This window comes from Carica papaya, chromosome 8 (genome assembly GCF_054855325.1).
Source record: "Carica papaya isolate Zhongbai chromosome 8, ASM5485532v1, whole genome shotgun sequence".
Classification (NCBI taxonomy): domain Eukaryota; kingdom Viridiplantae; phylum Streptophyta; class Magnoliopsida; order Brassicales; family Caricaceae; genus Carica; species Carica papaya.
Window position 1 is genome coordinate 33,345,311 of NC_142316.1, and position 27,948 is coordinate 33,373,258.

General features: G+C 32.2%; 3 protein-coding genes across 12 annotated transcripts; 2 read left to right on the plus strand and 1 right to left on the minus strand.

Moving 5' to 3' along the window:
- The first annotated feature begins 516 nt into the window (after nt 1-516).
- On the plus strand, nt 517-1,253 carry LOC110810532 (small ribosomal subunit protein eS17-like). The gene has a single exon (XM_022036715.2). It carries the CDS (start codon nt 622-624, stop codon nt 1,051-1,053), a length of 432 nt encoding a protein of 143 aa, XP_021892407.1. The 5' UTR covers nt 517-621; the 3' UTR covers nt 1,054-1,253.
- Nucleotides 1,254-2,184: 931 nt separating this feature from the next.
- On the minus strand, nt 2,185-7,526 carry LOC110810600 (TLD-domain containing nucleolar protein). 3 transcript variants are annotated; one of them, XM_088209345.1, is made up of 8 exons: nt 7,325-7,526; nt 7,128-7,230; nt 6,887-6,991; nt 6,640-6,725; nt 6,024-6,259; nt 4,981-5,170; nt 3,484-3,667; nt 2,185-2,684 (listed from the first exon to the last, which is right to left on the minus strand). In XM_088209345.1, the coding sequence occupies exons 1-8, from the start codon at nt 7,375-7,377 to the stop codon at nt 2,379-2,381; spliced, it is 1,263 nt and encodes a 420-aa protein (XP_088065471.1). In that variant the 5' UTR covers nt 7,378-7,526; the 3' UTR covers nt 2,185-2,378. The 3 variants fall into 3 exon arrangements, with proteins under 3 accessions (XP_088065471.1, XP_021892507.2, XP_088065472.1); XM_022036815.2 differs by having other exon boundaries at nt 6,018-6,259; nt 7,325-7,523; XM_088209346.1 differs by having other exon boundaries at nt 6,018-6,259; nt 7,157-7,230; nt 7,325-7,383.
- A 3,532-nt stretch (nt 7,527-11,058) lies between these two features.
- LOC110810602 (uncharacterized) lies at nt 11,059-21,823 on the plus strand. Of its 8 annotated transcripts, none has more exons than XM_088209433.1 (5): nt 11,059-11,216; nt 11,769-12,062; nt 12,196-12,378; nt 16,109-16,301; nt 21,633-21,823. In XM_088209433.1, exons 3-4 carry the CDS (start codon nt 12,220-12,222, stop codon nt 16,268-16,270), a joined length of 321 nt encoding a protein of 106 aa, XP_088065559.1. In that variant the 5' UTR covers nt 11,059-11,216; nt 11,769-12,062; nt 12,196-12,219; the 3' UTR covers nt 16,271-16,301; nt 21,633-21,823. The 8 variants fall into 8 exon arrangements, with proteins under 8 accessions (XP_088065559.1, XP_088065560.1, XP_021892510.1 ...); XM_088209434.1 differs by lacking the exon at nt 21,633-21,823 and adding an exon at nt 19,144-19,425; XM_022036818.2 differs by lacking the exon at nt 21,633-21,823 and adding an exon at nt 18,847-19,124.
- The last annotated feature ends 6,125 nt before the right edge of the window (nt 21,824-27,948 follow it).

Consider the following 27,948-nt stretch of genomic DNA (forward strand, 5'->3'; position numbering starts at 1 on the left):
AATAATAAACTGGCACTTCTCATTTATGATTACCTTATTAATAATTTAATTAATCCAGTCCACATATAATACTTTGATTCTTCGTTTATATTTAAATTAATTATTTATTTATTTTTATAAATTTGAATCAGACTGTACTTTTTTATATAGTTGAATTCTATATATTTAATTTTAAAAAAATAAAATTATACTATTTTACGCAAATCAATTATAAAACAATAAAATATTTTTAAATACATATAATGTCAACTACATATGTGTATGTGTGTGTATATATAGTAAAAGCAAAATTAATTTATTCCATAGATGGCGTAAACTCTCATGTCATGATATGGGCCTTAAGTTCTCTATAATTTATCTTCTAAGCCCAAAACTTAAAACTCATTTTACTATATCGGCCCATCGACTCTTCTTAAAAAAGCCCATGAGCCCAAAATTCCCAACACATCTACAAAAGGTTCAATTTAGCCACTTAATTTACGCTTTTGCCACTACTCTCAATATATAGACCCGCTGTAACCCTAATCGCAAATCCTTGTCCAGCTGCGCGTTCAATCACTACACACAGGCACAAGCACCAACTCTTCGCCGCCGCAACCACCAGCAGCAGCAGAAGCAATCATGGGTCGCGTTCGCACAAAGACGGTGAAGAAGTCCTCCCGCCAGGTGATCGAGAAGTACTACTCTCGCATGACACTTGACTTCCACACCAACAAAAAGATCCTCGAGGAGGTAGCGATCATTCCTTCCAAGCGCCTGCGCAACAAGATCGCTGGCTTCTCCACCCACCTTATGAAGCGGATCCAGAAGGGTCCAGTTCGGGGAATCTCTCTGAAGCTCCAAGAGGAGGAGCGCGAGAGGAGAATGGACTTCGTCCCCGATGAGTCCGCCATTAAGACTGATCACATCGAGGTCGACAAGGAGACCATGGACATGCTTGCGGCTCTCGGTATGTCTGAGATTCCAGGTGTTGTTAAGGTGGATCCCGTTGCCGCTCCTGTTCAATCAATGGGGTTCGGCCGGGGTGCAGGTGGAGTTGGCAGGAGGTACTAAAAAGCCTATTTTGGTGTTGTGGGTCTTTATAGGATTTTGGAGAGGATTCTTGCATGCTTCGTTTTTCTTTTTTTTTTTTTGCTTTATGTTTCGAAAATATTTTAATCTTATGTTAAGCAAGGATCTTTTTAGTCTTAAGTTTATATTTTTGTTGGAACTATTTTGATTTCTGATAAATGGGTATTGTTAGTTTAATTTTATGATTGTTTGGAATCGTTGTGATGTCATGATAAATTTGTTTGCTTGGTTTTTGGGTTCGCATTTGATTTTGCTCAAGTGATTTTGTTTGGGTTTTTCTTACATACTAGACTTGAAGTGAAGGGTTCTACTATGTTAATTCTCTAACTTTTGACAGTAATTTTGTGTGTTAATCACTTAAAACATTGGATTGATGAACTATTAGAAAGTTATCATGGAGAAATCTTAGAAGTAGGAATGGTTCTAATTAAAGGAATGCAAAATTGGGTTGGGTAAAACATGAAGAAAAATGGGCTGTTAAAGGGTATTTGTTCACAAATTAAATGGCAACAATGATATCTGGTTGTGTAAGAAGAAAGTATACTAGTGGCTAGTGAATGCAGCTTCGGATTTCTGAACTTGTTTCAGATAGTTTATAGCTATCAGCTCGTTTTCTGTAAAGTTTCAGATTTGTTTTGCATTTGCATGTATGTATGAAATGTTTTCTGAAAAAACTAAGAACATGATCTAACAAAGTATATTTTGGGAGATCCCCATCACCAGCATCGTGTATAAAATAGAACTATGGCATCAGACTCAGTGATACAAAATTATCAGTTGGAGATAATAAAGATCTTACGGCCTCAGTGATGCTGGCAATCTTTGGCATTTTTCTGTGAATTGCTTACGTGCAAAATAGATTGGAGGGATGAGTTTTAGCTTTATTTTAAATAGAATTTTGGTTTATTATTATTTTACTTATTATTTTTATATATTAGGACTTCATTCTTGTTTTTTACCCACTTAAACTCAAACCATTTGATTAGGTTGCATCTTATGCTGTGAATTCATTGTAATGCGCTATATAACACAGACCAATTCACAGTAGACCTACCAATTTGTAACAACACCAAGCAAATTCTCTACCTTTTTCTTTCAGATTCTGGTTTGACATGAACATAAACAATCCATGTATTCTCATTATGAACAAAAAATTCAAGTCCTTGGTACAAATGTACAAGTTGAATTTTTGAAATAAACACTTACTATGTAAACTCATTACCAGACTTTTGACTCAAACATATCATGATTAACTTTAATGCCATATTTAGAAGCTTCAACTATGGAAGGCTAGAGCATTCATCCGCTCACTCACTTGAATTTGCAAGCCCAACCATGTTGAGCATATGGCGATCCTCTTTAAATCTTTCTAAGATAGTTCCTTTGACAATTTCATGCCTTTCTTGGTGTCTCCCATCTCGAACAATTCCCCAGCATTCTATCACTTCTGGGTATATTTTGTTGTTTGCTGAAAGGCACGGGCTTCCAAACGTGGTGCAGGCGAAGGAGTGCCCTTGATCAAAGTTTGCTGATAAAAAAAGGCCGAAGTGATGAACACGTCCCCCAAAACCAATGCCATTTGGAATACTATCTGAACTGAAATTCACCGCACACTGCAAGTAAGGGGTTGCAGCAACATCAAGCATTTGAATATACTCAAACAAGGATAAACAAACAGCAAAAAGATGCAATTTCAATTATAGAAATGATTTAAGCTATTAAAGCACTCTTTTTTATCCAAAATCTGAAACATGATGCCAAATAGAATTATAGAAACGACTGAACTTCACACAAAATAGACCCAACAAACACTAGAATAAGGTTTCTTCCCCTTCCGTCCTCCAACCCATCATACCTTTATCCGTGGTTTAAATGTTCCAGTAACTCCGGTTTTTAATAGGTCTCAATTGAGCTATCCCTGACTGCCTAACTTTCTCCTTAGCTCAAGAACAGATATCAAAATTTGCCAAACATCATCTTAATAATTTGTATATGTTAACAATTTGAGACCGTCTGCAGATAACGCCATAGCTCCATGACATTGTTGCATTACCGGATGCAAACACCTCCATTACTAAGTTGTAGTTCTATACATAAGACAAACATTTTGCCAAACTAAGACTTTCCATGCTTGGCAAATCTCCTTTGATAATTTAATTCAAACAGTTTCTCCTGATCTTATAAAAAGTTTGTCCCCCATGAAAACTGCTCAAATTTTTCTAGTTCTCCTAATTAATTACAGCAGCCCTATTTAACTGATTATGTGAATCTAGGAGAGAATTCAAAGAACATTTTTGCATTGATGAACGAACAGATGTTCTAACTGCTGTCCCAAGAGGAAAAAAGAAAAGGCTAAAACTTGAGGTTCCTATGACAGAGACTGATATAAGCACAAACAAGAAGGAAACATACCCATTGTATATTACTGTTTGCTCCAGTAGGTTTGAAGATAGATGCCTTTGGATACAGCTGAAAAAGAAAAGACTTCATGTCTCCATAGAAATCTCCATGCCTCTCCCATGGCTTAGAAGCATAACCTCCATATATGTAACCTTCTCTATCCTTAATTACTAACACAGTAGGCCCTTCCTCAGTTCTGCAATTCAATTGAAAAATTATCCAATGCATTCCTACTCAAAGACTACTTCCATCAACGGAGGAAGTGACATTAAACTAGTAAGTATTTAGATTTCTTCATGAAGAACAAACAACAGAAAATTTAAGGAAAAATATAACATACAAGCACCATACAATAGTGTCTGCCTTTCCAAACATGATAAAAAGAAGAAATCAAGTTAGCTCATGAATAATTTTTCACCAACAGCTTCTCACCTCTAAGGATCTCTCATGATGCTAACTAAGGAAATCATTACATACACCGAACTGTCAAGGGTTCTGGAAAGCTGCTACAAAAAATTGTCTACTTGGTGCCAGATTCAACATGCAAGATTGTAAAAGTCAAGATTTTCAGGAACTTCATAAGTGACAATATATAGTATTATAACACCAACAGAACCCCTATTATGAAATAAGAACAACATATTAAGTCAATAAGACTTCCAGTCAACATTTGGATCTCACTTCAAAACATACATGTCAGTGCTAGTAAATTCTTATATAGCGTTTCAAATTTATTGCTATTTTATTGTTTACAAGTATAAAAATGTATGGATACACACATATACAAAAGATAATAGCAATATTATATTTTTTTAAAAAAGACAATAAATTATTTAACTTGATAATTTATATTAAATATTACATGAGATAATTATTTCAAACTAATATGAGACTAAATAAACCAAATTCAAAATTTTCTTTGAAATAAAAAATGGTATATGTCACTAAATATAAGTACCAATGGGGTGCCAACCCATGTACAAAATTATTTACATTTAAATCAAAATGTCAATAAGGTCACCTAAATCTTCCAAAGAACATAGAGAATAACTCATAACTAAAAGATTCAGGGTGTAGAATCACTTGTTTCTAATCCTATCTATAGTGTTCAAAACCATATTCAATATTTAACTTGCAAAACATAAGTCAGACAAATAATTTGGTGTATAAAACAAAATTATATTACTATAAATATAAAAAATAGTAAAACTAAACATGAAAAAAAAAAAGAATTGCCATTGGTAACAATATGTTGGTATTTTTGACCTTAAGCCAGGTTTTGACCGGTATTTGACCAGAATGAAATTCTACTTATAACATACTATTATCAGCTATTAGAATAGTACAATAGGGTATCAGCCTGTAATCTCTTACATGGTACGGTTTTTACTGTTCATTGAGGATCAGTTGTTTTAGTGGATCTTATGCCTTATTCATCAATATCATAATAGATAGAACAGAAAACCAACAAAAAAATGCAACCTTCCAATAATAAGGCAAGTTACTCACGATATATGTCCCAAGAATGTGTTGAAACTTAGACCATTTAAACTACTATGGTATAGAAGTCTCCATTCCTCTAGCTCTTGCTGAGAAAGGGCTCCTCCTATATGCCAAGCATACTCCTTCCTCAGTAACAAAGTATTTGGATCAATGTTTTCTAAATGAAACAACTGAGGAACTTGAGCTCCTGGTCTCCCTGCATGAGAAAAACTTATAAAGATTGTAAAAACTAGCCAACCTAACATTTAACAGCTCAAACTAAGGGTCACTGAATCATACATAAAACATGCATACTGGTATTGCTGATTATCAAAAAATAAAGACAAGTTCTTAGGTATTGCTAATTATCAGTTGCTCTTCTAGCAACATGTCGCTGGAGGAGTATATAGCATAAAACATGCCAGGAAAAGATTTTCTAAAAGTGAATTCCTATATTTCACGAAAACAAGGATGGAGATTAGTGATGTACGACCACCAATAAAACTTGTTAATTCATGCCTTCTTTTAAGGAAAATAGTAGAACCTTCAGGCAGGCACTCCACTTTTGAATTGGGTACACAGACACACACAAGAATAGTGCTATCATAGAGGAAATACATGGTAATCTATGACTTGAGCTCCAATTTCATCAATACTAAAAGAAAGTTTTTTGTATACATCATAATATAAACAAAAAACATTTACGGCCACCACCATTCAATCAAATTCACTTTATTTAATATTCTAAGTTCAAAGAATACTCAACTTGATTATGCGTCATCTTGGAAGAATAGTATTATTATAGAGGAAATACATAGTAATCTATGACTTGAGCTCCAATTTCATCAATACTAAAAGAAACTTTTTGGTATAGATCATAATATAAACAAAAAACATTTACGGCCACCACCATTCAATCAGATTCACTTTATTTAATATTCGAAGTTGAAAGAACACTCAGCTTGATTATACGTCATCTTGGAAGATATTTAAACGTGAAACAATGGAATCAAGTGTTCCCCAGACTGCAACAATAAAACTAGAAAAATGGAGGGGAAAGAAACCTGGACCAGGTGGCATCAGCAAGCTCCCAAGGTACTTCCTGACAGATGGGAGGAGACTACACCAACTTCTGAAATCCTCAAAAGACATAGCATCTCTCGCACCCTCTTTATCATCCTTGGAAAAGGTTGCAGCATTAAGAAACACATTCGCTGTGCATTCATTTGGACCTGAGACCAGGTGACTGTCTTTCAAAGAGAACAAGCTTTCAAAAATTGCAAGTAGAACAGTTTCCACGTCAGACCTGAAATAATATTAGAGTCACACACGTCAATGACCCAACAAAGAGCCAGAATAAGTATTCAACTTGCCATCAACTTTGATATCTAAAATGAGAACACCTCCACCCACTATCCATGCCGTACCATACTAAACCACCCAATATCTTGATATCAATCTTATTTCAAGTTTATATTGAGAATCGTTATTGTTTTTTCATATGAATAGGTGTCTAGACTACAGTAAATTGACCAAGCAGCAAACAGATTTAATATTGGTAACTTAAGCAAGTGAATTTTGAAAGGACAACCAAGCATAGAAAAGTTCTACTTGACAAAATGATATTGCAAACTTAAGCAGCTCCTTAAAAAAAATGTAGAAGTAATGGTTGTATTTAAATTCTACCTCTCCACAATACCATCATTTGTCACATCTAACAACTGATAAATAAATTCTTCAATATCGTTGTTTGTTCCTTTCTCATAAGTCGCCTGCAAGAACCAAAAGAGGCCTAAACATTAACAAGGCGGTGTTTGGCAGCCTTTCAGTGTCATTTATGATGCAGAAAGCATACTCAGATAAGCAAAGGAGATCCCAACAATGATCCTCCTAATAAGAATTCACTTTAAACTCGGTAAAGGGAAACGCATACTTTAGTAATCACAAGGTCTTCAAAACTGAGTTTATTGTCTTTTCGTTGATTTGTAGATAAATCGAACATTCTCTCCCCGAGAGGACCTTCCAGTCCAAAATATGCCTGTAAGCAAACGAATCCTTTCTTTTCAATCAAGCACCAGCAGAAGAGTGAAATGGAATTGGATAATATCAAATAAAAACAGAGCGAATTCATGATTTGAAACAAAAAAAAAAACGCAAAAGAGATTAAAGAAAACCTGAAATACAGAGAGAGTTATGTATTGACCATTGCTCTGTGATTGGGAAGCAAGCGACATGAACAGGGATTTGAGATCTTCCAGTTCCTTTTGAGTGAAAGCTCTGAGAATATAATTCATTCATTGCTTATAAATACATGCGGACAAAAATATATACACATCTATGTACGTAATTATATATATAGATAGAGAGAAACCTGGAAGCTGAAGTGAAACGAGGATCCATGGGAGGCGACTGAGTGTTTCCCATTTACTTCCCTGCACTGCAGCAATCTCTCTCGACTCGATTCTTCTGAGCCTTTTTCCCTTTCCAAAGGAAAGCTGCTTCTGCACGGATGGTCTATCAAAGTAGAAAATCACGAGAACGCGCTATGAACTAAAGTAAAAAAACAAAAAGAGCTATAAGCCATTGCTATTTCTTGGATTTTCAGGGGGAGTCCTTGTTCTATCAACTCTTTGTTTTCAGCCCGCTGTGGTATGAACTATTTTTATTTCAGCCCTCTATCTTTTCCGTTATTTAACTTTTCATGTACTAATTTTTAAATGTTTATAATTTGACCCCCAAAAACTTTTTTAATTCTAATCCGCTTTAATGTATCAAATTGGGCTTTGCATTCTTTAGATATTAGATTTTATTTCTTTCATATAGAAAACTTAATTTACTCCTATTTTTAGAAAAAAGTTTCTATAAAATCTCTAATCTAATAACAAAATTAATTAATATAAAATAGAATTATTAACTATAATTTATTAAAATAATGAAATATCTTCATATAAAAAAATATATGTTATGCAAAATGATTGACAATATAAAAAAAAAACAATTTTAATAAAAGAAAAATATTTATTTGGTAACATTGATAATAATCATACTAGAAAACTAGAAATATTTATAATTTTTTTGTTTGAAAAATAATAAACATATAAAAAAATATGTTATATAATTTTTTTTTCCAAGTATTAAGAATTTAGTAACATTTAGAATTAAAGAGTTAAATTATTAATGTATAAGTGTTAAACTGTAAGTATATTTGAAGATTGTATAAGTTACAGCTGTAATGATTTTTTTTTTTTAATTCTATCATCCTTATAGAGATATTATATTTTTAACCATCTAAGAATATTATTTAATTTTCATATGCAATAATTAATGAAATACTAAATATTAAATAAAAAATGTACTACTTAACATATCAAGCAAGCAAAAATATATTTATGTAACACCCCGTTTTTTTTTTCCTTCTAATAGTATAAGATAAAGCACTTATACGACTCAACACACAAATCCCATATCATTCCAACCATGCATAAGAGAAACTTGTCCACATTCATTGCTCCAAATCAATTGTACATACATCTCCACTTCTACAACACATAGTAACACATTATCAAACTTTTCTATAAGTTCAATATCCAAATTAAGACACCTTTTCAAAACTATTTTAAATCACAAACAAAACTTGTGCCCTATGGCACTACCGACGGGGCTCCGTTACCAGCCGCTCGGATCCCGACTCCGTTCTTACTCCACCTGTGAATGATGAGAAGTGAGTTCACATAACTCAATACGATAAAAATCAAGTTGTAGGTGCAGTATGCAGTGACAAGAATTTTCAGAAATGTCTATATGCATTTATCCTACCCAACCCAAAACAACTCATAACCCCCCTCCCTACACTAATCATCAAGGTCCTACCCCAAGGAAACAGTACGGCCAAGCAACCACACCCACACAACAACCATCCATTAGCTCACGTCACCAACATCGGCAACTCATACTCTCTCCCCCATCGCCCGACCTCATGAGGCCACACACACACACAAGCACCTTCATTCCACGTCACTAATATCGGCGACTCATATCCATTCCTCCATCTCTCGACCTAAATAGGCCATGCACATACACAAGTACCATCATCTCGCGTCACCAACATCGGCAACTCATACTCACTCCTCCACCTCTCGACCTAAAGAGGCCACACACACACATAAGTACCATCATCTCGCGTCACCAACATCGGCGACTCATACTCACTCCTACAACTCTCGACCTCGTTAGGCCACACACACACACAAGCATTTCCACCTCCCGTCACTGACACCGGTGACTCATACACTCTCCTACACCTCTCGACCTTGTTAGGCCACACACACACACATATCACCTCCTCACGCCACCAACATCGGCGGCTCACACCACCCCCACCAACGTGCTCCAAATCTCCCATCCTAAACCACACGCTCCCATCTACCCTTACACCATGCTAATCCCAAGTGCTCTACACTATTCGCCCCCGCCCCCTACTAACCCCTACTGTTCATATTACCCCTCTTCTCTCATCCGAACCCCCTCAAATCCTGATTCCTAGTCCCCTCTACCGTACCTTCCAGCCCCCTTCCCTCTCCTACCGCCCCCTACGTACCACTTCCCCTATCCTTCTGCCTCCTCCCGTTTCCTCTACACTTTTGCCTACCTAGGGCGGTTAACCTCTCGGCTTGCACCGTCTTGCACCGTCTCACTCCATACACACGCCCTTACCACCGTGCACTTCGGGGAAATACGTCGCCTCCTATTAGCGACTCCCTCCACGCCTCCACCCACGCACACACCTCTTTCTGTCATCTCGGATTTTTTTCCCACCCGCGCTCCCTAGATTGTCCTCTCATATCTTCTTCACTCTGTTCTACCCGCACCACCCCCATTTTTCCCCCACGGCTCCTCGTACGCCTCCAACACCGCCATACTTTCATTTCTTCCCCCGGTCTCCTCCGCGAACGTGCGGAATAACCCCACGCTTTACTGCCTACCTTCACCGCTCAACTCCGTCGCGCCATTACCGACTCCGCAACCTGCAACAAAAACTCACCACACACACACCACACCAAACAACTCAAATTTTCACCGTACCTCCCGTTTCCATCTTCCTTCTTTCTGCCGGTCGCGTCGTCCGTCCACGGCCTCCTTCCCTCTCCCTTCTCGCTCCCTTCCGCTCCGACTCTCTCCTCTCTCCTTCTGGAACTTTCCTTCCCTTCTTCTTCTCCGCTCACTTCTTTCCCTCCTTTTCTCTCTTTTTTCTTTTTTTTTCTTTCTCTTCTCCCTTTCCCGACCTCCCTTTATACCCTGTTAGCCTACCCAAAACGACGTCGTTTTCCTTCATCCCAAAACGACGTCGTTTTTTTTTTCTTTCAAAACGACGTCGTTTTCCCCCTTTTTAAAACGACGTTGTTTCCTACCTATTAGAAATTTATTTATTTATTTATTTTTTATTTTTTTTTCTTTTCTTTTTTTGTTTCTAGTCCTTACAATTTATACTAAAAAAATGTAAAACATATTGTCCATAATTTAAATTATCATTTATGCTAATTCATCTTTATCTATCATCTTTGTTAAATATTAATGACAAATAGATTAGTTTAAATAAAATTATTTTGATAATTTTGCTTTTATTATAATTTATTTATTTTTATTATATTGTAAAGGAAGGTAATAAAATTATTAAATAATTTTTAAAATATAAAATAATTCACGAATTTGTATTCTAATTATTTAAATTATAAATTTAAAACAAAAATAAAACATATAACTAGTGCAGTAGTTTCCTAATTTAAGAGTTATAGAGAAATGATTTTCCAAAATTGTTATATTTATATTAGAAAAGAGATAATGGAAACTATAAATGATGACACACGTGAATATATTTATAAAAAAAATTTAATAAGATACAAAAATTTTTAAATTTATTTAAATTATGGCCTAAATGTATTTTATTAATTTGAGCATAAATTCAATTTTGTTTATAGGAGTATAGTTTTAAGACAGAATTGGAAACCGGCATATTCTCCTATAAATAAAGATTTTAAGCCTTGGATGATAAATATGTGATTCTTAGAGGGCTTATGATAAAATACTTTAACAGAAATAGCTTTTTTCTTTTCTTTTCTTTTGAAGTGTGGAATTCTTGTTATTTTGCTTATTTGAGTGGATAGTGGTATAATAGTCGTGGCAATTGGCAAGTCATTTCAAGTCGGTTTGGACTGGCGAAGAAGACGATTGAATCGAGCGATGCTGCTTTCTTCCAACGTCGATCTGTGAGTGAAATCTTCAAGTGCAATAATCACTTTCTCATGCTTTTATTTTATTTAATCTTTTACTTTTTATGCTTCTAGATTCCTATCACTGATTTAGTAATATGAAATTTCTAAATACTGTAGACTCATAATCTATCCGATTATTTTTCAACTCTTCTCTTTACTTTTTGGTTTCAAGGTTCGATCTGTAGCCACGTGATTACTTTTTTTTTTTGCTTATTCCTGTTTGTTTGATGAGAAATGTGAATTAATACTCGGTATTCGACATTCATTTGTTAGCGAGTGGACTGAAGAATTGTTGAACTTCTCACTTTCTCAGAAGGAGCTAGTGAGACAGTGGAGTTATGTTCTCCTTTTTTTTTTTTTTTTTTTCCATCTAGGAGTTGGACAAATTTGAAATAAATCTTGTTCCCTGATTTCTGACAGGGAAAACCCGATAATTTTAGCTAATAGTCATTGTACAACAATGGCTTGTTGATTTAACTGCCAGTTATTGGAAGCACTTAACCTTAAAAAATTTGAGTGTATAATTTTGTCCTATCTGTTTTGTAGGTGGCCAAGGAGTCCATAATGCAATAAGGCTCTCTTGCTTGGCGATTGAAATGATAGTCTTGGCTGGTTTTTTCCATTTGCTATGCATCTTCATGCTACAAAACTAATTTGATGAAAATAGAAATCACTAGTGTAAGAATCTTGAAGTCTGCATATTCTGTTTTCTACGGGATAGCTCAATTCAGCTGGCTGCATCATCTGCTATTTCTATAGGACAACTTAGCTCACCCGGTAGTTTAAGTGTTTCTGATCCAGAACATCTTTTTTCTATTTTCTCGAGACTATAAAATTAAGGTTATTAAAGTGTTCGAACATCTGTCTCTCCAAATTAATTCTTGTGTACTTTGCTTCAAATATCTTTCAATTGTTGAACTGTCAGCATGAAATTATTGCATCACCAGGACCTTTGTAATTGACTATCTTACAGGTTAACTAAGAGTTCTTTGTGAAGATGTCAAGACCCTGGGTACTGGTTTCTCTTCTCTTGTTGATTGTGTTTACGTCACAATTTGAGTGGAAGCAACAATTTGGGAATGAAACTGAAGCAACTCCAAGCACTTCCCAAAAGGAGCAGTATCTTTCAAAGCGTGAAGAGTCTGTGAAAGAAAAGGTTAGCTTTAAGTATTTGCTCTCTTCTTGCCGATTTTCGTATTAATTATTTTGGTTGTCATCCTAAAGCAACTCTAAGGTCATTAAATAGGATATGAATTTGAGAAACGTGTAAGTCAGCTCTTCATTCATAAGATGCTTTCATGCTTTTACTTGGCCACATGAATGCTTATTTAATTCAGCTGGAATATTACTCTTTTTTGAAATACAAAGTGTAAAGAATATTATTAAAAATCAGCACCAAGGGAGCGCTAACCCATGTACAATATTTTTATATGTCTGTCAAAATATCAATGAGGTCCCATAAATCCTCCATAGAGTAGAGAGGATGATCCAATAACAAAAGTTCAAGGGTTTGGAACATTTGTTCCTACTTAAATCAAAATCATTCACATCACAACCTTTTCAAAAGCTCTTTTGTTTCTCTCCTTCCAAACTGCCCAAAAATGGTGAGCAGAATTAAATCCACTTGTTTCCTCCGCTAGCTGATACCCCTTCTCGCTCAAATTTCATCTCTCACTTATCCTGCTATCACCCAGTTGATACCTAAAAGCCTATAAATCATAATCTAAAGCTTGTACACCACGAGACACCAGAGCGATAGATGGTTCCAAGTTTCTTCAACCCTTTTATAGAGATAGCTAACATTCACCATAATTTTGTCCTGACTTCTCTATTTGTCAATAGTCGTAGTAAACTCCCTGTCAGCCTCCCGCGCAATAAAAAAAGATACACGGGATGAAATATTCCAAATTTGTCTGAACGGGAATCTAGTTTCATTATTTGATATATGCTTATAAAAAGACTTGACCGTAAAAGATCCGATTGTTGTTAGACAAAACAGAGGGTTGTCATTACTCCCGTCCAAAGTCACAAGGAATAAAGTACTTAACAATTTTTCATATTCACAGATCTCCTAGTCATTGAGATTTCTCAGGGCAAAAACCTGCAGTCCCTTCTTCCCTTGTCCACTTCCATGAAAGAGTCACCCGATTTTGATTTCTTTCGGCTGAGCTATGGCAAAAATCTGCTGAGCTGGAAATATTACTCTAAAGAAGCTGGATAATTACAGAAAGTGAATCGATCACACTTTGTACTTGATATGAGGGATGTTTTCTTCAACCACCCATGGCAAAGTTGGTTATTGATAAAGTCAAAGAAATTATTGAGAAGGTTGTTGAGTCTTTAAAATTCACTATAAAGGATCCAGTGTTTAAAGAATCTCATTTTGATCTGTTCACAGAAGTCTCTTCACCTTTCTGGTAAGAAAGAAATGCAATTTTGTCTGTGTTCTCCTCAATGAGCAAACTATAGTGGCTTTCAGAATGACAAGTTTCATCTCTGGTTGAAAGTTTGGAATATTTTAGGATTTGGATTTTTATCAATTGTTGACAACCCGTGGTAAAATTAAGTGCCTATACCTCACAAGATAGAGCATCTGTCTCATAAGCAGAAATTTGTAGGTTCAACTTTTATGGTCAAATAACATAAAACCGGAAAGAATGGCTGCTTTAATCTCCTTGTGGTTTTCACTTAGGTTTTTATTTAAGAATTACTTATGGAAAAATGAGATAGTAAAGCTGAGTTATTTATAAATAGTATAAAAGAAGAATTTGAGGGATTTAGGAATAATATAAAATAGGAAATCTGGTTCTAATAGGAATTGATTATCTAGAAATAAAATAAAATAGGAAGTTGAGTTATTTAGGAATAGCAAAAAAATGAAATTTACATGTGATTGCAGTATTGAGAAACTAGTAGCAATTGTCTTCCCTACATATGCAAGCCATTTCATCAATAAAATCATGAAGGAAGAACTTATTATTTGTTTTGAAAAAAAAAAGAATGAAGAACTTATTGAAAAAAGGTTTTAATTACGTAACTCTGGAGATTGAAGGGTTCTCCCTAATGAGCTAAATTCTACTTATTTCAACCTTAATAAATTCAGGACTAGATCCTGATCCCAGGACCACAACATATCGGCGCCAAAGCAGGGAATAACGGGAAACATGAAAAACTTCCAACAACAGTTTGAGGCTTTTCTCAAACTCTACCCCGAAAATCATCTCTGGATAAAAGAAATTGTATGAGGGTAAACATTGCAGATTAAAGGTCTCTTTGGAGAGGGTAAACATTGCAGATTAAAGGCCTCTCCAGAGAGCTGATCACAGCCAAATCAAAAGGTACCGGCCCTGCCGTTGCAGCTAGCAGCAATAACCACCAAAATAAAAGGCCGTTCGAAACTGAAGAAAGCATGGAGGGGGAACTGGCAACCTTAACAGATACAATGATCAACCTTTATGGAAACTTAAGGAGAAAGGAGATTTCACAGTGAAATCCTACTATAATCACTTGGTAAGAAACATAGCTATAGAATAAATGTTTCCATTCAAGCAGATATGGAAGATGAATGCCTCTCCAAGAATAGCTTTTTTGCCTGGGAGGCAGGAAGAAAGTGTATTTGACCATTGACAAATTAATGAGAAGAGGAAGAATAATGGTGAATTGATGTTATCTATGTAAGTGAGAAGTGGAATCATGTAATCATATTCTAGTGTGGTGTACAGCTGTGTATAAATTATGGAATATGGTCTACGGCTCACTTGGAATTAGCTGGTCCATCACTGGTTTGGTTAAAGATGAGATTTGGGCTTGGGAAGGTATTAGTAAAGAGAGAAAATTGTGGGTCTTATTCCCCTTGCTATTTTTTGGGTGGTTTGGAAACAGAGAAACGATAGAGCTTTTGAGAGGGTGGAAAAGGAATTTGGTAGAATTAGGGATAGATGGCTTAAATATTTGGGATGGTTTAAATATATGGGATCATTGGTTATAGGGCACCTTATTCATTCCTTAGAGGATTTTGAAAATTTTATAGATTTGTACATGAGTGGCACCCCCTTGGTGCTTGTGAGTTAATGATCATACTATACTTTTTATTTTTTTTAAAAAATGTTTTGTTATAATCAGCTATCATTTTTGCCCACCTGGCTACTATTTAGAACCATTGCATGTTAAGGTTCTATGCTATATTGATAAGTATGGTAACAACTAATAGTGAAGATAGTAACAAATGATAACCAAAATGGTAACAAGATATAGTCAATTGGTAACTATAAAAGTTAGGTAATGCTGATATTGTAAAAAATCTGATTGCATGCTGTTTTTTGCGTGTAAAATTATTCCTTTGTATGAGCAGAGCATAAAAGTAATTCCTAGTCACTTACCTTCTGATTCTTGAATACCAATCATCTTAAGGAAAGGCTCTTATCTTTGCTAAATTAGTGCATATGTAATTAGTTCCATCATTTTTGGCATAGAGGTAATTATGTCAACATCCATTGAGTTAGTTGCAATGCATTCGACACCAATGTTTTGTTAGAAGTGGTACCTGAATTTGTCCCAAAAAAAAAAGAAAAAGAAAAAGTGGTACCTGAGATTTTAATGCTTTGTTGAATTGGATTTTTCAGTCACTGAATAGACTGATATTATGTGACTCTTTGTAACTTTCTCGAGATTTACATCCTCCGTGAAAAATGTGATTAATTGTTGCGATCAAATCATGTTCAGATTCTTTCTATCTCTTTATTATTTTATTAGATGAAAAGAAGATTGGAACATTTATTGTTTTCTTTGATCTCCCTGCAATGAGTTTGTCTGTTAAACGATTGTATATGTGATCTTTTGGTTTAGTAAATTTTTGTTAATCCTGTTGGCTATAAACTTTTCTGCAGATTATCCTTTCTCAGGAAAAGAATATTCAAAAACTTAATGAGCTTGTCCAAAGTCTTCGTGAGCAGTTGCTCCAGTGTAAAGGTGAAAACAAGATCGCAAACAGTACTCTGACTGAACGCTTGCACAAGCTTGAGCAGCCACCACTCTTGGGTGACAAGTAATGAAACGCTGGTCATTGCCTTGAATGCCTTGGTATGTCAAGTAGATAAATATTAAATATACCCTTTTTCTGTAATCATCTACTTTTAGTCTTTTAAGTGATATCAGCTTTGTTTCTGTTGCGTTGCATAATATGGATATCTTAAGTCTAAAAGATGTTCTCTGCTTCTGTAGTTCATTCCAAATCAGTCCATAACAGGAATAGCAAATATATATGTTAGAGCTGATAACTTCTAGGGAACTCATAAGATCTAATAGTCTTGGCATAGTTGTTAGAAACTTCCATGCTCTAGTGCGGCAGAACCTCAAATTTGGTAATCTATGGATTTCCGGAGTTTCAATTGGTTCTTGGCTATGCCATATTAAAAATTGATTCGACATATTGCTTGATGTAAAGTGCAAGGCTTAGTTTGGATTTAGTCAAGTATCCACTTTGAGTTAACAGGTTCCACGGTCATGTAAGGACACGGAACACATGTTTAAATTGTGTAGCCTTGCTCTCACATAGTTACTGTGGGGTATTATGATACTTTCTCCCTTCTGTTTAATGCTCAATTGCTTACTGTATTTGCTTTATCATATTTAATGGTTTGAATGAGATAGTTGAAAATTTTATTAGTCATTTACACTTATGTTCGGATTGAGAGAAGTGAAAGGAAAGGGAAGGATTCTCATATTTACTAATAATTAGTAAAGGAAAGGAGAGATGGTAGGCATTCCTCCATTTCTTTTCAAAACCATATTCTTTTTATTCTTTCAAATTGGGGAAGAAAGAAGGAAAAGGAAATGGATGAAAGATCTTAAAATGAAATTTTCTATCTTATTCTTGCAACTTAACTTGTTATTCTATTAATAAGGATATTATTGATTATTTTCTATCATTTTCTTTATAGAGCGAAACCACATAAAACACTACACCGTTCTTTCTTTTCTTTTACTTTTCTAATTTTAGTAAGCTAAACAACAAAAACATGTCTCTTTTCATTTCATTCAACTTTTTTCCTGCCTTTTCATTTCATTCAACTTTTTTCCTGCCTTTTCATTTCTTCTCTATTCCTTTTTTTAATGTTTATCCAAACATAGTAGTAGAAGCTTGATATTTCTATTCTTCCAAATTGGGGGAAAATAGAGGAGAAGAGAAATAATTCAAAATTTTAAAAGAGGGAATTTTTATTTTATCCTTACTATTTAACTTGTTATTTTATAAATAAATAATATTATAGACTATTTCCTTACAATAAATCTTTTTCGTTTCTTTCAGATGTTTAACCAAATAAAATAGTAAAACAATCATTTCTTTCACTTTTTTAATTTTTTGTTATCTAAAGAAGTGAAACGCTTTCTTTGTCCTTTTCTTTAAAAACCACAATTTTTGCTTATTTTCAATTTCTCTCCGTTCCTTTAATTTACTAAACATGTTATTTCAAGGAAAAAAATATTACCGAAACATATTGTTTAGAGGGAAGACTGTTGTTCTCAAAGAATTAAGAGGGAAATGAGGAAGACAACTCAGGATTCTTTTAGCGGCCCGATGCCCATATGTTAGTGACTGTGGTATTCAATTGTTGTAAGCACTGTATTGTACTGTTTTGTACTGTGCCGGTCTAGCTGGTTGTTATGTACCTTACCCTTAAAACTAAGTTTAATGCTGGGGTCAAATGTTGGTCTGATCATACGGGCTGAAATACTAATATCGACTACCTATAAAATGTTCCTTGTAGCTTTTTTAGTTTTTAATTAAAAATTAAAAGAAGTTAAAATTCTCATATGAAAGCTTGATGAAAATGTTTGATTTAATATATTTGTATTTGTTTTAGCATGATTTCTTATCTTGCACTTTTGAGTTTATGAGTTCAATAACATATTTGTAAATTAAATATTAAACATGATTTATTTTGGAAACAATAAGGTTATGTACAATAAGAACTATCAAGCTACATCATTTTTTGTTTTTCTACCTATGTAAATATCATCATTATTTTTTTTTCTTGAGATAAAATATCATCATCATTTTTATTGTCAGTGTTCTGATTTTTTTATTATTACTATTTTGTATATATGTCTGTGTATATGCATATAATTTTGTACAAGTAAATTATAAAATACCAATATATTCGGAATGGTATATTAAAACTTACAAATATGAGATCTACAAATCCAAAATTAAGATCGAGGTTGGGTATTTACTATTTTAATTCAAACTTCCTCGAGGTCTTCCTCAAAATCTTAATGGACTTAAGTCTGGAAATAAATAGAGGACATAACAAGTTAATTTGATCATTTTCTCTTAACTATACTGAACTTATTGCTTTGTTGTCATTGCTATGATGTAGGCATAGTTGTGATCTTATGCAACCTACCAAATTCTTTTTTTTTTTTTTAAATGCTACCAAATTCATTTATTTTCCTTCATTTTATTACATCGTGCAGATACATTATTGTAATATTCTTGATTCAATTTTCTCTTACCCTTTATCATTCATACGTGGTTTACTTTGGTTTTCATCTACCCCTTCTTGCCTTGTTCCACCTAAAAGAACTAATTTTTGCTGTCAAATAATATATGTCATATTACCAGATGAGGTTCCCGTCTCTCTTTCATCTGTCCAACTGATCTACCAATGATATCCAACTCTCTTCTCCTGATTAGCCAAACTGAATACTTTCAAGAACAACTGATATTCATAAACAGCTGTATGAAAAGGTCTCATCTCCCCTCCTGTCTTTATGAGTAAAACCCCTATAATTGGCAGTGAGGATTCAGATATTCCTTGTTCGGCTTTAGGTATTCTTTAATGCTTGGGAATGGTCTTATGAATAAAGCCTCTTGTTTGGCAATTGACACCAAAATTTTGTATGACTTGTTGGAGGATAGCCGTGCAATTCAACTTATGTGTTTAGAGATCAATTTGCACCATAAAGATGAAAGACGAGAAGCATTGGAAGAGCACTCTTAAAATAAATCTTAACTCTTGTACTAATTTTTTAATAGTTAGATTATAAAATTCTATATGCTTGTTTACAAGAGAAAAAGTAGGAACGGTAGCACTTGCACTGAGGCAGTGCCCGTAAACCCATGACTGCTTGGTCAGTACTGATGTGAGGTCAACCCTACTGTAATTTTTTTTCTTCATGTGAAGCAGATTTGTTAATTCTACACTATAGTGTCTAAATCGTCTTCGTGTCATCTGAAAATTTTTATAGATTAATAAATGTAAAATGATATATCATCTTTCTACCCCTCGATCAATCTGGTCGGTTTGAAACACAACATGGTCGATTTGGCTTCAATAGTGTAATTTTCTTACATAGCAGCTTTAAGAACTTGGTGGAAGGTTCTTTAACTACTTTTGCTATTCAGAAATAGTTATTATCTCATCGTATTTAGCATTTTGGAGCAATAACCTAGATGGCATGTTAACCTTCAGCGTTTGGTTAGCACCTGTCCCATCCTAATACATGACCAAGATAGTGGCAAATTTTCATCACATATTTAGCAATCCAGAATTTTTAGTAATCTCATATTCGGACATGAAACTCAGACTAAACTTGACCTAACCTGGGTCTAGACCCGAAATGAGCGATCTTGAACTTGGACGTGGGTCAAAACCTGATTTAGCTTGGGAACAATATGACCTAAGCTGCTAACTAGGTCATGACTGGCCTGGAGATCTCTGCCTGCATCATGGTTGTACCTAGATAGAATTCAACATGATATACAAGCTAGATATTGGCAAAACCTGATAAGAGGAGAAAAAAGTTAGTCTCTTTTATTTTCTTGGCTATATGTTGGTTTGTTAGAAAAAATAAGAACAGAGCTTTTGAGTACGAATTTTTTTCTTTTTTCTGATGGAGTAAGAGATGATCCAAAACTTTGTATATTTTATTTAAGTTCGTTGCTTTTTCTCTATTGAGGACTTTAGAAATATTTTGATGTCTTCAATACATAGGGTCCATGGTGCTTCTGTTAAATATTTTATATTTCCTCTTAGAAAATGAACAAAACCTGACCTAGTATGGAACACAATTCTCAACTCAAGTCGAGGAATAGTAATAAATCCAAACATGATCCAAACTAAGGGAAAATCTTTGGCTTGACAAAGATCTTATGTGATTGAACTCAAGACTCAATTTGGAGCACGAGCATGACTCGATGATCTTGAACCATAGCATGGCTGAACCTTTAAGCTCGTGCTCTCGACATGGCGTGACATGTCTTGATAAATTCTCCATGACTTGATATGCTTACCATGACTTGACATGACCTAACTCAAGACATGGTTTGGATCACAAGCATGACTTAATTGATGATCTAGGAAATGCTTTCATCTAGGACATGATTTTGAATATCCTCACTCTGGTACGGCGTTCGATTTTCAAGCATGACTTTGTCCAAGTGAATTTGTAAGAACAGAGCTGCCAAGCCCATCCCATCCCCAGACAATGTATCGTGAAATGATTGGCTTGTTTTTGTTCTCTAGATCTCAGGAAAAATCTTGGTCTTGATCAATTCGAGGTCACTCCTATTCAGCCCCTCATAAACCATATATAAAATAAAACCTTAACATCTATTGTGTTATTCCTATGTTATCCCTTATTTTCCTGTATCAGTTGTCTATGCCTCTACCTTCAGGTATTATTTAAAAGGTACAAGTACACCCAACAATAACTAATTTCATAAGTTAACAAAGTAAATGTCTTTTCTTGTATTGCTGGTGGATATGACTTGGGTACATCAATCATAAATTGCATTAAAACTTATCTGAATAACCTCCTGTAGAATCATTTGACTTGATAAAGAATAATTTGGCATGTCAAACCCTCAACCTCCCAAATGAAATCAAGTGCAGTTCTCACTAAAAAAATATCGGCCACCTCTCTTCCCACTGCAAAACTTCTCCTAATGTTTCTAGGAAATTTATCACCATCGCTAATCAGCTGCCACCCATCTTTATCATACTAACGGATGATCAGTAATGGCCACTCTTAACTTTTCATTCTTGTCTCCTTGAAAATTTAAGACCTGCCCTTATTAATGACATTTATATCATGTTAAGGAACACCAACCAAACTGCCATGTTCATTAACTGAATCCGACCCGGTTGCACGGCTGGATTATAACATGGCTTATTCTAATTCTAATATCCATGTAAGATGTATCATGCAAGATTAGAACATAGCTTATTGTTTTTAACTATGAATGGGTAAGAATCTCCTGAAACTATAAAAATTAAATCTATAGATGGATGTTAATGAAACTGATTCGGTATATCACAAAATTTACCAATTCTGATAGATTTTAAAATGCATAGTTAAATCTCACTCTTGAATTCAATTTTTATCGTTATATGTGGGTTTTTTCAGATTTCTTCTTTCCTGGTACAAAATAACACACACAAGTGAGGGGTGGATCTGGATTTAAATTGTCTTTTACTGTTTGTTCCGTAGCAGTTATAAATTGTATTTTTCTCATTTGCGGTCAATTTAAGTGCAGACAGATGAATTGAACAAAACCCATCAGCATTCATGCATTAATTTAATGGGCCAGTGATTCATGGATGGGTTTAAATGGGCCCACGTACACCTCTCTCATCAACCATTCCAATAAATTTTTAGAACTATCTTTTTCAAGTACCAGAAATAGTAAAAAGAAACACAAGAGAGGATACCCCCGATAAGGTTATAAAATATGTTATTAGGTACTCAGAAAAGGAAAAATAAATCCATAGCATTAGTTGCCTACAATAAGCAAAGAGAAAAATGAGACATATGCATGTTCTTCTAAGTGATTCTTTTGGCTATTTTCATATATCTAATAGCTCATAAGTTATTTTTTTTTAATTGAATAAACTTGTGTTTCTAATAAATTAAAAATTATGGTAGAATTTATTTGATATAAATTCGTGTGGAATTAGAATAATCCTTCTAATTTCCATTGGTGTAAAAATACAATTGAAAATTTTGGTGAAATTAATTAAAAATTCTTAGGACGATTACTTCATTAGGTAATTAGATATTATTTTTACTTTCTCTTAATATAAGTTCAATTTTCAGAGATAGTATTTTGAGAATAAAATTTTGAATAATCTAAAAAAGGTGTGGAAGTGGACAATTTTGGTGCATAATTGATAATATTGTTTGAATTTCATCGTGTAAAAAAAAAAAAGTGAAAGAAATTCAACAAGTCAATCAATTTATTTCTCTTGGAAGAAATATTTATCATGTCAACCAATTCTCTTGTGGTTAATGTGTTATTAACTCCAAATGATTTTTTTAGAACCAACTCTTTTGGGTAATTTCCATAATTTCTGTACTATAAGAACTTATAAATTTATACTTTATAATAAATAAATAAACCCATAAAGGTATACTTAATATATAATTATTTATCTATTGGTCAAATTTAAGATTTGATTTTTCTATAACGAGATTATGAAATTTTTTTTTTTTGGGGGTTGATTTCACGCATTTGAACACACTTGGGCATATTAGAAATCCAAATTTTGCTGAAGTTTAATTAATGAAATTTATAGGGATAAATAATTAAAAAGCTCCTGTAATATTTAAAATTATCTAATTGATCGCTGTAGTCTCTTTTTTTTTTTTTTTTTTTGTTCAAATACACTCTTAAATTCTTAAAATTGGTCTAATTTAGTCCTCCAAAATTGAAGAAAATCCAAACTTTGGTTTCCTGCGTGTCATATCTCCCTTCTTCAAAGAGAAGTTAGGTTTAGGTTTTCCTTCTAACGTGTGCGTCAGTCCTGCTAAAAGCCGTCTTCGTGCCGTGAAGGTCGCCCGCGGAGAACCGTTGTTGCTGTCTCGGAAACTCTCACATTCTGGTTCTTATATTATATATATATATATATGTGTATATATGCATATATACAAAGAGAGAAGGAGATATATATATATATATATATATATAGACCATAAATGAACTACCATGCTTCCTTTTCTTTTCTAAAGATTGATATTTTTGGTGCAAAAAAACCTTCTTCAGAATATATAGTATACATATATATATATACGGATCAAAAGCTTCTTCAGAATATATATACAAATAGTATATATATCTATATATCTCCTGCCCTCTCTCTCTCTCTCTAAATATACATATATATCCCTTCTACTCTCTCCCTATATATATATATATATATATATTATATAATATAAACAAATTTACTTCTCAACCTCTTCTCTCTCCTTATATATATATATATATATATATACGGTATTAAAAAAAAAAAAAAAGAAAACCCAGCTTCTCTTTGAAGAAGAGAGGTTGGACGCAGGAAAAAAAAGCTCTTCAATTTTTTGTGTTTGCCAACTTGGCAGACACGTGTCCACCATGTTGTTAATTTTTTACGCATTTATTCCCACGTGGACGCACTGTTTACCACGTGTATATAACAACCGTATTAATTTTAAAAGACCAATCTCTAACAATTTTGAAACTTTAAGAATGAATTTCTAACTTAAAAAAATATACATGTGATCGGTGTAAATAATTTTAAATTCTACAAATATTTTTTAATTATCTATTCTAAAATTTATATTATTTTTAAATAAGATGCAATATGAAGAATTTTATATAAATTTTATTAAAATTTAAGTATCATATATTAGTACAAAACTTATTATTCATAAATTATTTCATATTCAAGAAAGGCTTATGAAAAAAATAATAATAATAGTATAAAAGATGCTATAGATTATGATTTGAGAATTTGAAAATATTTAAAATATCACCATCGGAAGAAAAACATTTTTAATTGTTATCATTATGTATGTATATATAAAATATTAATGAACAACGGTGGATTATTATCATCAAAATTTATAACTATATAATTTATTTAAAAATGTATGTATAAATATAAATAGATAATATTGGCACTCCACCTAATTTATTTACAATATATAAATGTTTATACATTTAGTATTAGTCTGAAACTATACAGGGTATAATAAATAAAATTTATAGCTCCAGCTTTCAATATTTTCCTTTTTTATGTTTGGTGTTCATAAAGTATTTTTTCTGTGTAATAATTAATTACCACTAAATTTAAAAACTCCTCTCACACCACCGTAGCTAGTAGTCATCATGTTGTGTGTGTGTGTGTATTGATGGGTGCAGAGCATTCATTGGCTTCTTAATGTTTACACCAGCGATCATAAAAGTCAAATGGGTAAGAGTTAATTACTAATTAATTACTTAATTTTCAATAATTATATATATTTATTGAATAAAGGCACTTTAATTTATGGAATTGGATAATTAATAAATGGAATAATATAATTTATTGATGAATTTAAATTGTGGGCTCCAAACTGTTATACACTGAGTAATGGTGGATCCCAGTGTATAACCTAACTTGGGCAGCTGCACCTCTTAATATTCTCCTTAATTGTTCAAATTTATGAGCCTTCTTCCTTTTTTTTTTTTTTTTTTTAATTTAATAATAAATATAGAAAATAAAATTAGGTTATATATTTCCGTTCTCAAAAAATATATATATATATATTTGGTAGGGTATCATTATTAATTAATTAGGTACATATTTTTTATTAAAAATATTTATTATTCAATTTATAATTAAATCTCAAATAAATAAATTATCAATCGATTAAATAGTTAATATTTTTATTTATTTTTCGTTTTGAGAAATTTTTAATATTATTATTAATTAAATATGTTTATTAAGATTTTAATTAATTTATTCGATACAGTATCACTAATATATTGATGAATCAAATTAGTAATTTAAAATATTATAAATTAATTATTATTAATAATTACACCACCTAATTGTTAATTTTTTAATTTTTTCTTATTCATTCTAAATTTTACCGAGTTATATATATATATATATGTATACATATAACAAAAAAAAGTAAGCTGTGTGGGTGTACGTGGAAGAAATGAATTTTTTGTATTAATTTATTTATAGTAAATCATTTTTATATTTAAATTATTTTTGGCAAATGCATGCATATCATTAAAGGTTTAAGTTTGACCAACAATAAAGACAACGTGCACACGTATCCATATTTATGTACAAGACGGGATTTAACATGTAATTTCGACCTCATTGCTAGGATTTATATACATATATATATATATATCCATAAAAATAACTCCAAAATGTTCCTTGCAAATATTTTTTAAATAAGCATTTAATTCCAACTTTTTTAAATTCTTGTTTTTTTTTTAATATAATAAATTTATATTTATATCTACTTAAAAATTAATAGTACGTATAATAATATAGACGATAAATATTTATTTTTGTTAATTTATATTTAAGAAATTGTTGTATTTTAATAAAATTATAAAAATCTTCTTACCAATTGAAGATGAAAATCAAACTCAATTGAACGATCCAAAATATTCGGGTCAAATCATTATTGAAGAATCAAAGCTATTAATGCCGTGACAAATTTTTTTAAACAATATTATAATTGGAATTAATTAATAATTTAAAAACTTATACCCACCACATATAAATATATATATATATATAGTTAGTGTACTATCTGTATTTGCTAATTGTTAAATTAAGTGTTAACCAAAGACTTAGAATAATTAAAAATTGGTAATTAAGCTCCATAGGGTTATGGCCTTTAGTGGTTACCCTAATTAATTTACCCATTAACTGAAACCACCTTACTATATTTATTTACTACATTAACTAAATAGGATTCGAATTTTGCTCAATTAATACATTAGTCTGCTTGATCATCAATAGGAATTTAATCAATCGACCAACATGGGCTTCTTTATTATACCATAAAGAAAATACATACATAGATATATATATATATACATACATACATTGTAAATCAGTCTCGATTAAAAAAATAATAAAATATATGTTACAATAATAATATATAGTTGCAATAAAAAAATTAAATTTAAACAAGATTAATATAAAGGTATATTTACCATTTTAATTCAATTACTAAATAGTTACGTAATAAATTTCACTTAACCCAACCCAAAAATATTTGAATTTTGGGCCAGCTTTGGAGCCCGGCCCGGCCCAATAAATAATATTAAAAGATAAATTTGAATACTAATTCATTTTTACCTTATCGACCACTCAATTATTAAAATGCTTGATTAATTTAATCCATATGTTAAAATTGTATTAATAATGTTTGAAGTTGTGACAAAATTAAGTATTGATGCTATTAGTTTTAAAATATAATGTTAAATATGAAAATTTTATGCTAAACACTAATATTATATGGCATGTTATGTGACATATTAATATCATATCAGCATATGTTAATATATTTTATTATAATTTCGTTTAAGTAAAAAATAATATATTTTTAAAATTTTATATAATGTATTAACGCGACATTAAATGTCACATGATGAACCACATGAAATTAGTGTAATTACATGACACCATATATAATATAATATTCATTTTAAAAGTGATAGGTTGGATACTAATTGAATATGATTTAAAATTTCGAGTATTTAATTGCTCAAAAAATTTACACTTAATTATACAAATTACGATATTTTATTTTGAAGGCGAAAAAGTTTTTTCGCCTTAGAGAATATATTAATTTTATTAATTAATTTATTGGGTATACTTTTTAAATATATTTGGGGTTGTAAAAGAAGAAATTACATTATGCATAAGGGTTCCTCATTTTAGGTAGTATTTGGCAACCGTACCAAAGGGTTGGTACAATAAAACATAAAATAATACGAGAATAATATGATAAGATATGATGTCCAAGTACATTTATATGTTTAATTTTTAATATTTTTTTATTTAATTATTGATTTATAAAGGACATTCAACATTAAAATTAGTAATAAAAGACTAACTTATACCAAAATTTATTTTAAAAAAATATTAAGCTGAGAATTATATTAAGTTAAAAAATACATTGCGATTTAAACTATGTTTTTCTCCGAATTATTCTCTAAATTAAAATTTGTTGAGCTTAAAAACTATGCTTTGAGAGAAGATGTATTCAAGTATGCCCTTTTGGTCAAATTGTTCTAAGAATACTTCAAATATTTGCTTTTAAAGTATATTGTGCATATGGAATAAGTTTTATTCAATAAATATGTTTAAAAATGTTATTTTGATCACATTAGGTTTGAGGGGAAAACATTAAGTAATATCACGTTACAAATATGGTTTGTCCTTAATTTTTTTTTAAAAAAATTAAGAATAATATTTTACTATTAAAATTTATAAAAATAATGTTTCGCAATATGTAATCTATAAAAATAAAATAAAAAATTAGTTTTTATAAACCTTATGAAGATTTTCATCGACCCACTTTCAAAATTATTCTAAAACTTCATAAACTTTTCTCAATGCTTTTAGATATCGACTTGATTCATTTTCAAATAATTCAACTACTGTGGATTCAAACGAAACGCAATCTAATTTATTTATATTATTGAAAATGTAAATATACCCAATGTAGATTAACCGAATCCGATGTCAGTAAGAGTAATTAGGTCATTTTCAAGCCTACTAAATTAATCCATCATCCCTTATCTGGTTTTGCTGTATAAACAAGAGTACTCGAGAGATTTTTTACCGAAGATTACTTAACGATCCAAATCTTTTGAAGTTCAGTTAATTAAAATTTTCAATTAATTAATTAATTAATTATCTAATTAGGTTGCAGACAAGAT

Coding starts and splice junctions, on each gene's coding strand:
- LOC110810602 (XM_088209433.1), top strand. CDS start 12,220: ATGTCAAGACCCTGGGTACTGGTTTCTCTTCTCTTGTTGATTGTGTTT. Junction 12,379..16,108: donor AAGAGTCTGTGAAAGAAAAG/GTTAGCTTTAAG, acceptor ACTTTTCTGCAG/ATTATCCTTTCTCAGGAAAA.
- LOC110810600 (XM_022036815.2), bottom strand. CDS start 7,377: ATGGGAAACACTCAGTCGCCTCCCATGGATCCTCGTTTCACTTCAGCT. Junction 6,726..6,886: donor AAGACCTTGTGATTACTAAA/GTATGCGTTTCC, acceptor TGGTTCTTGCAG/GCGACTTATGAGAAAGGAAC. Junction 2,685..3,483: donor CAAACAGTAATATACAATGG/GTATGTTTCCTT, acceptor CCTTACTTGCAG/TGTGCGGTGAATTTCAGTTC.
- LOC110810532 (XM_022036715.2), top strand. CDS start 622: ATGGGTCGCGTTCGCACAAAGACGGTGAAGAAGTCCTCCCGCCAGGTG.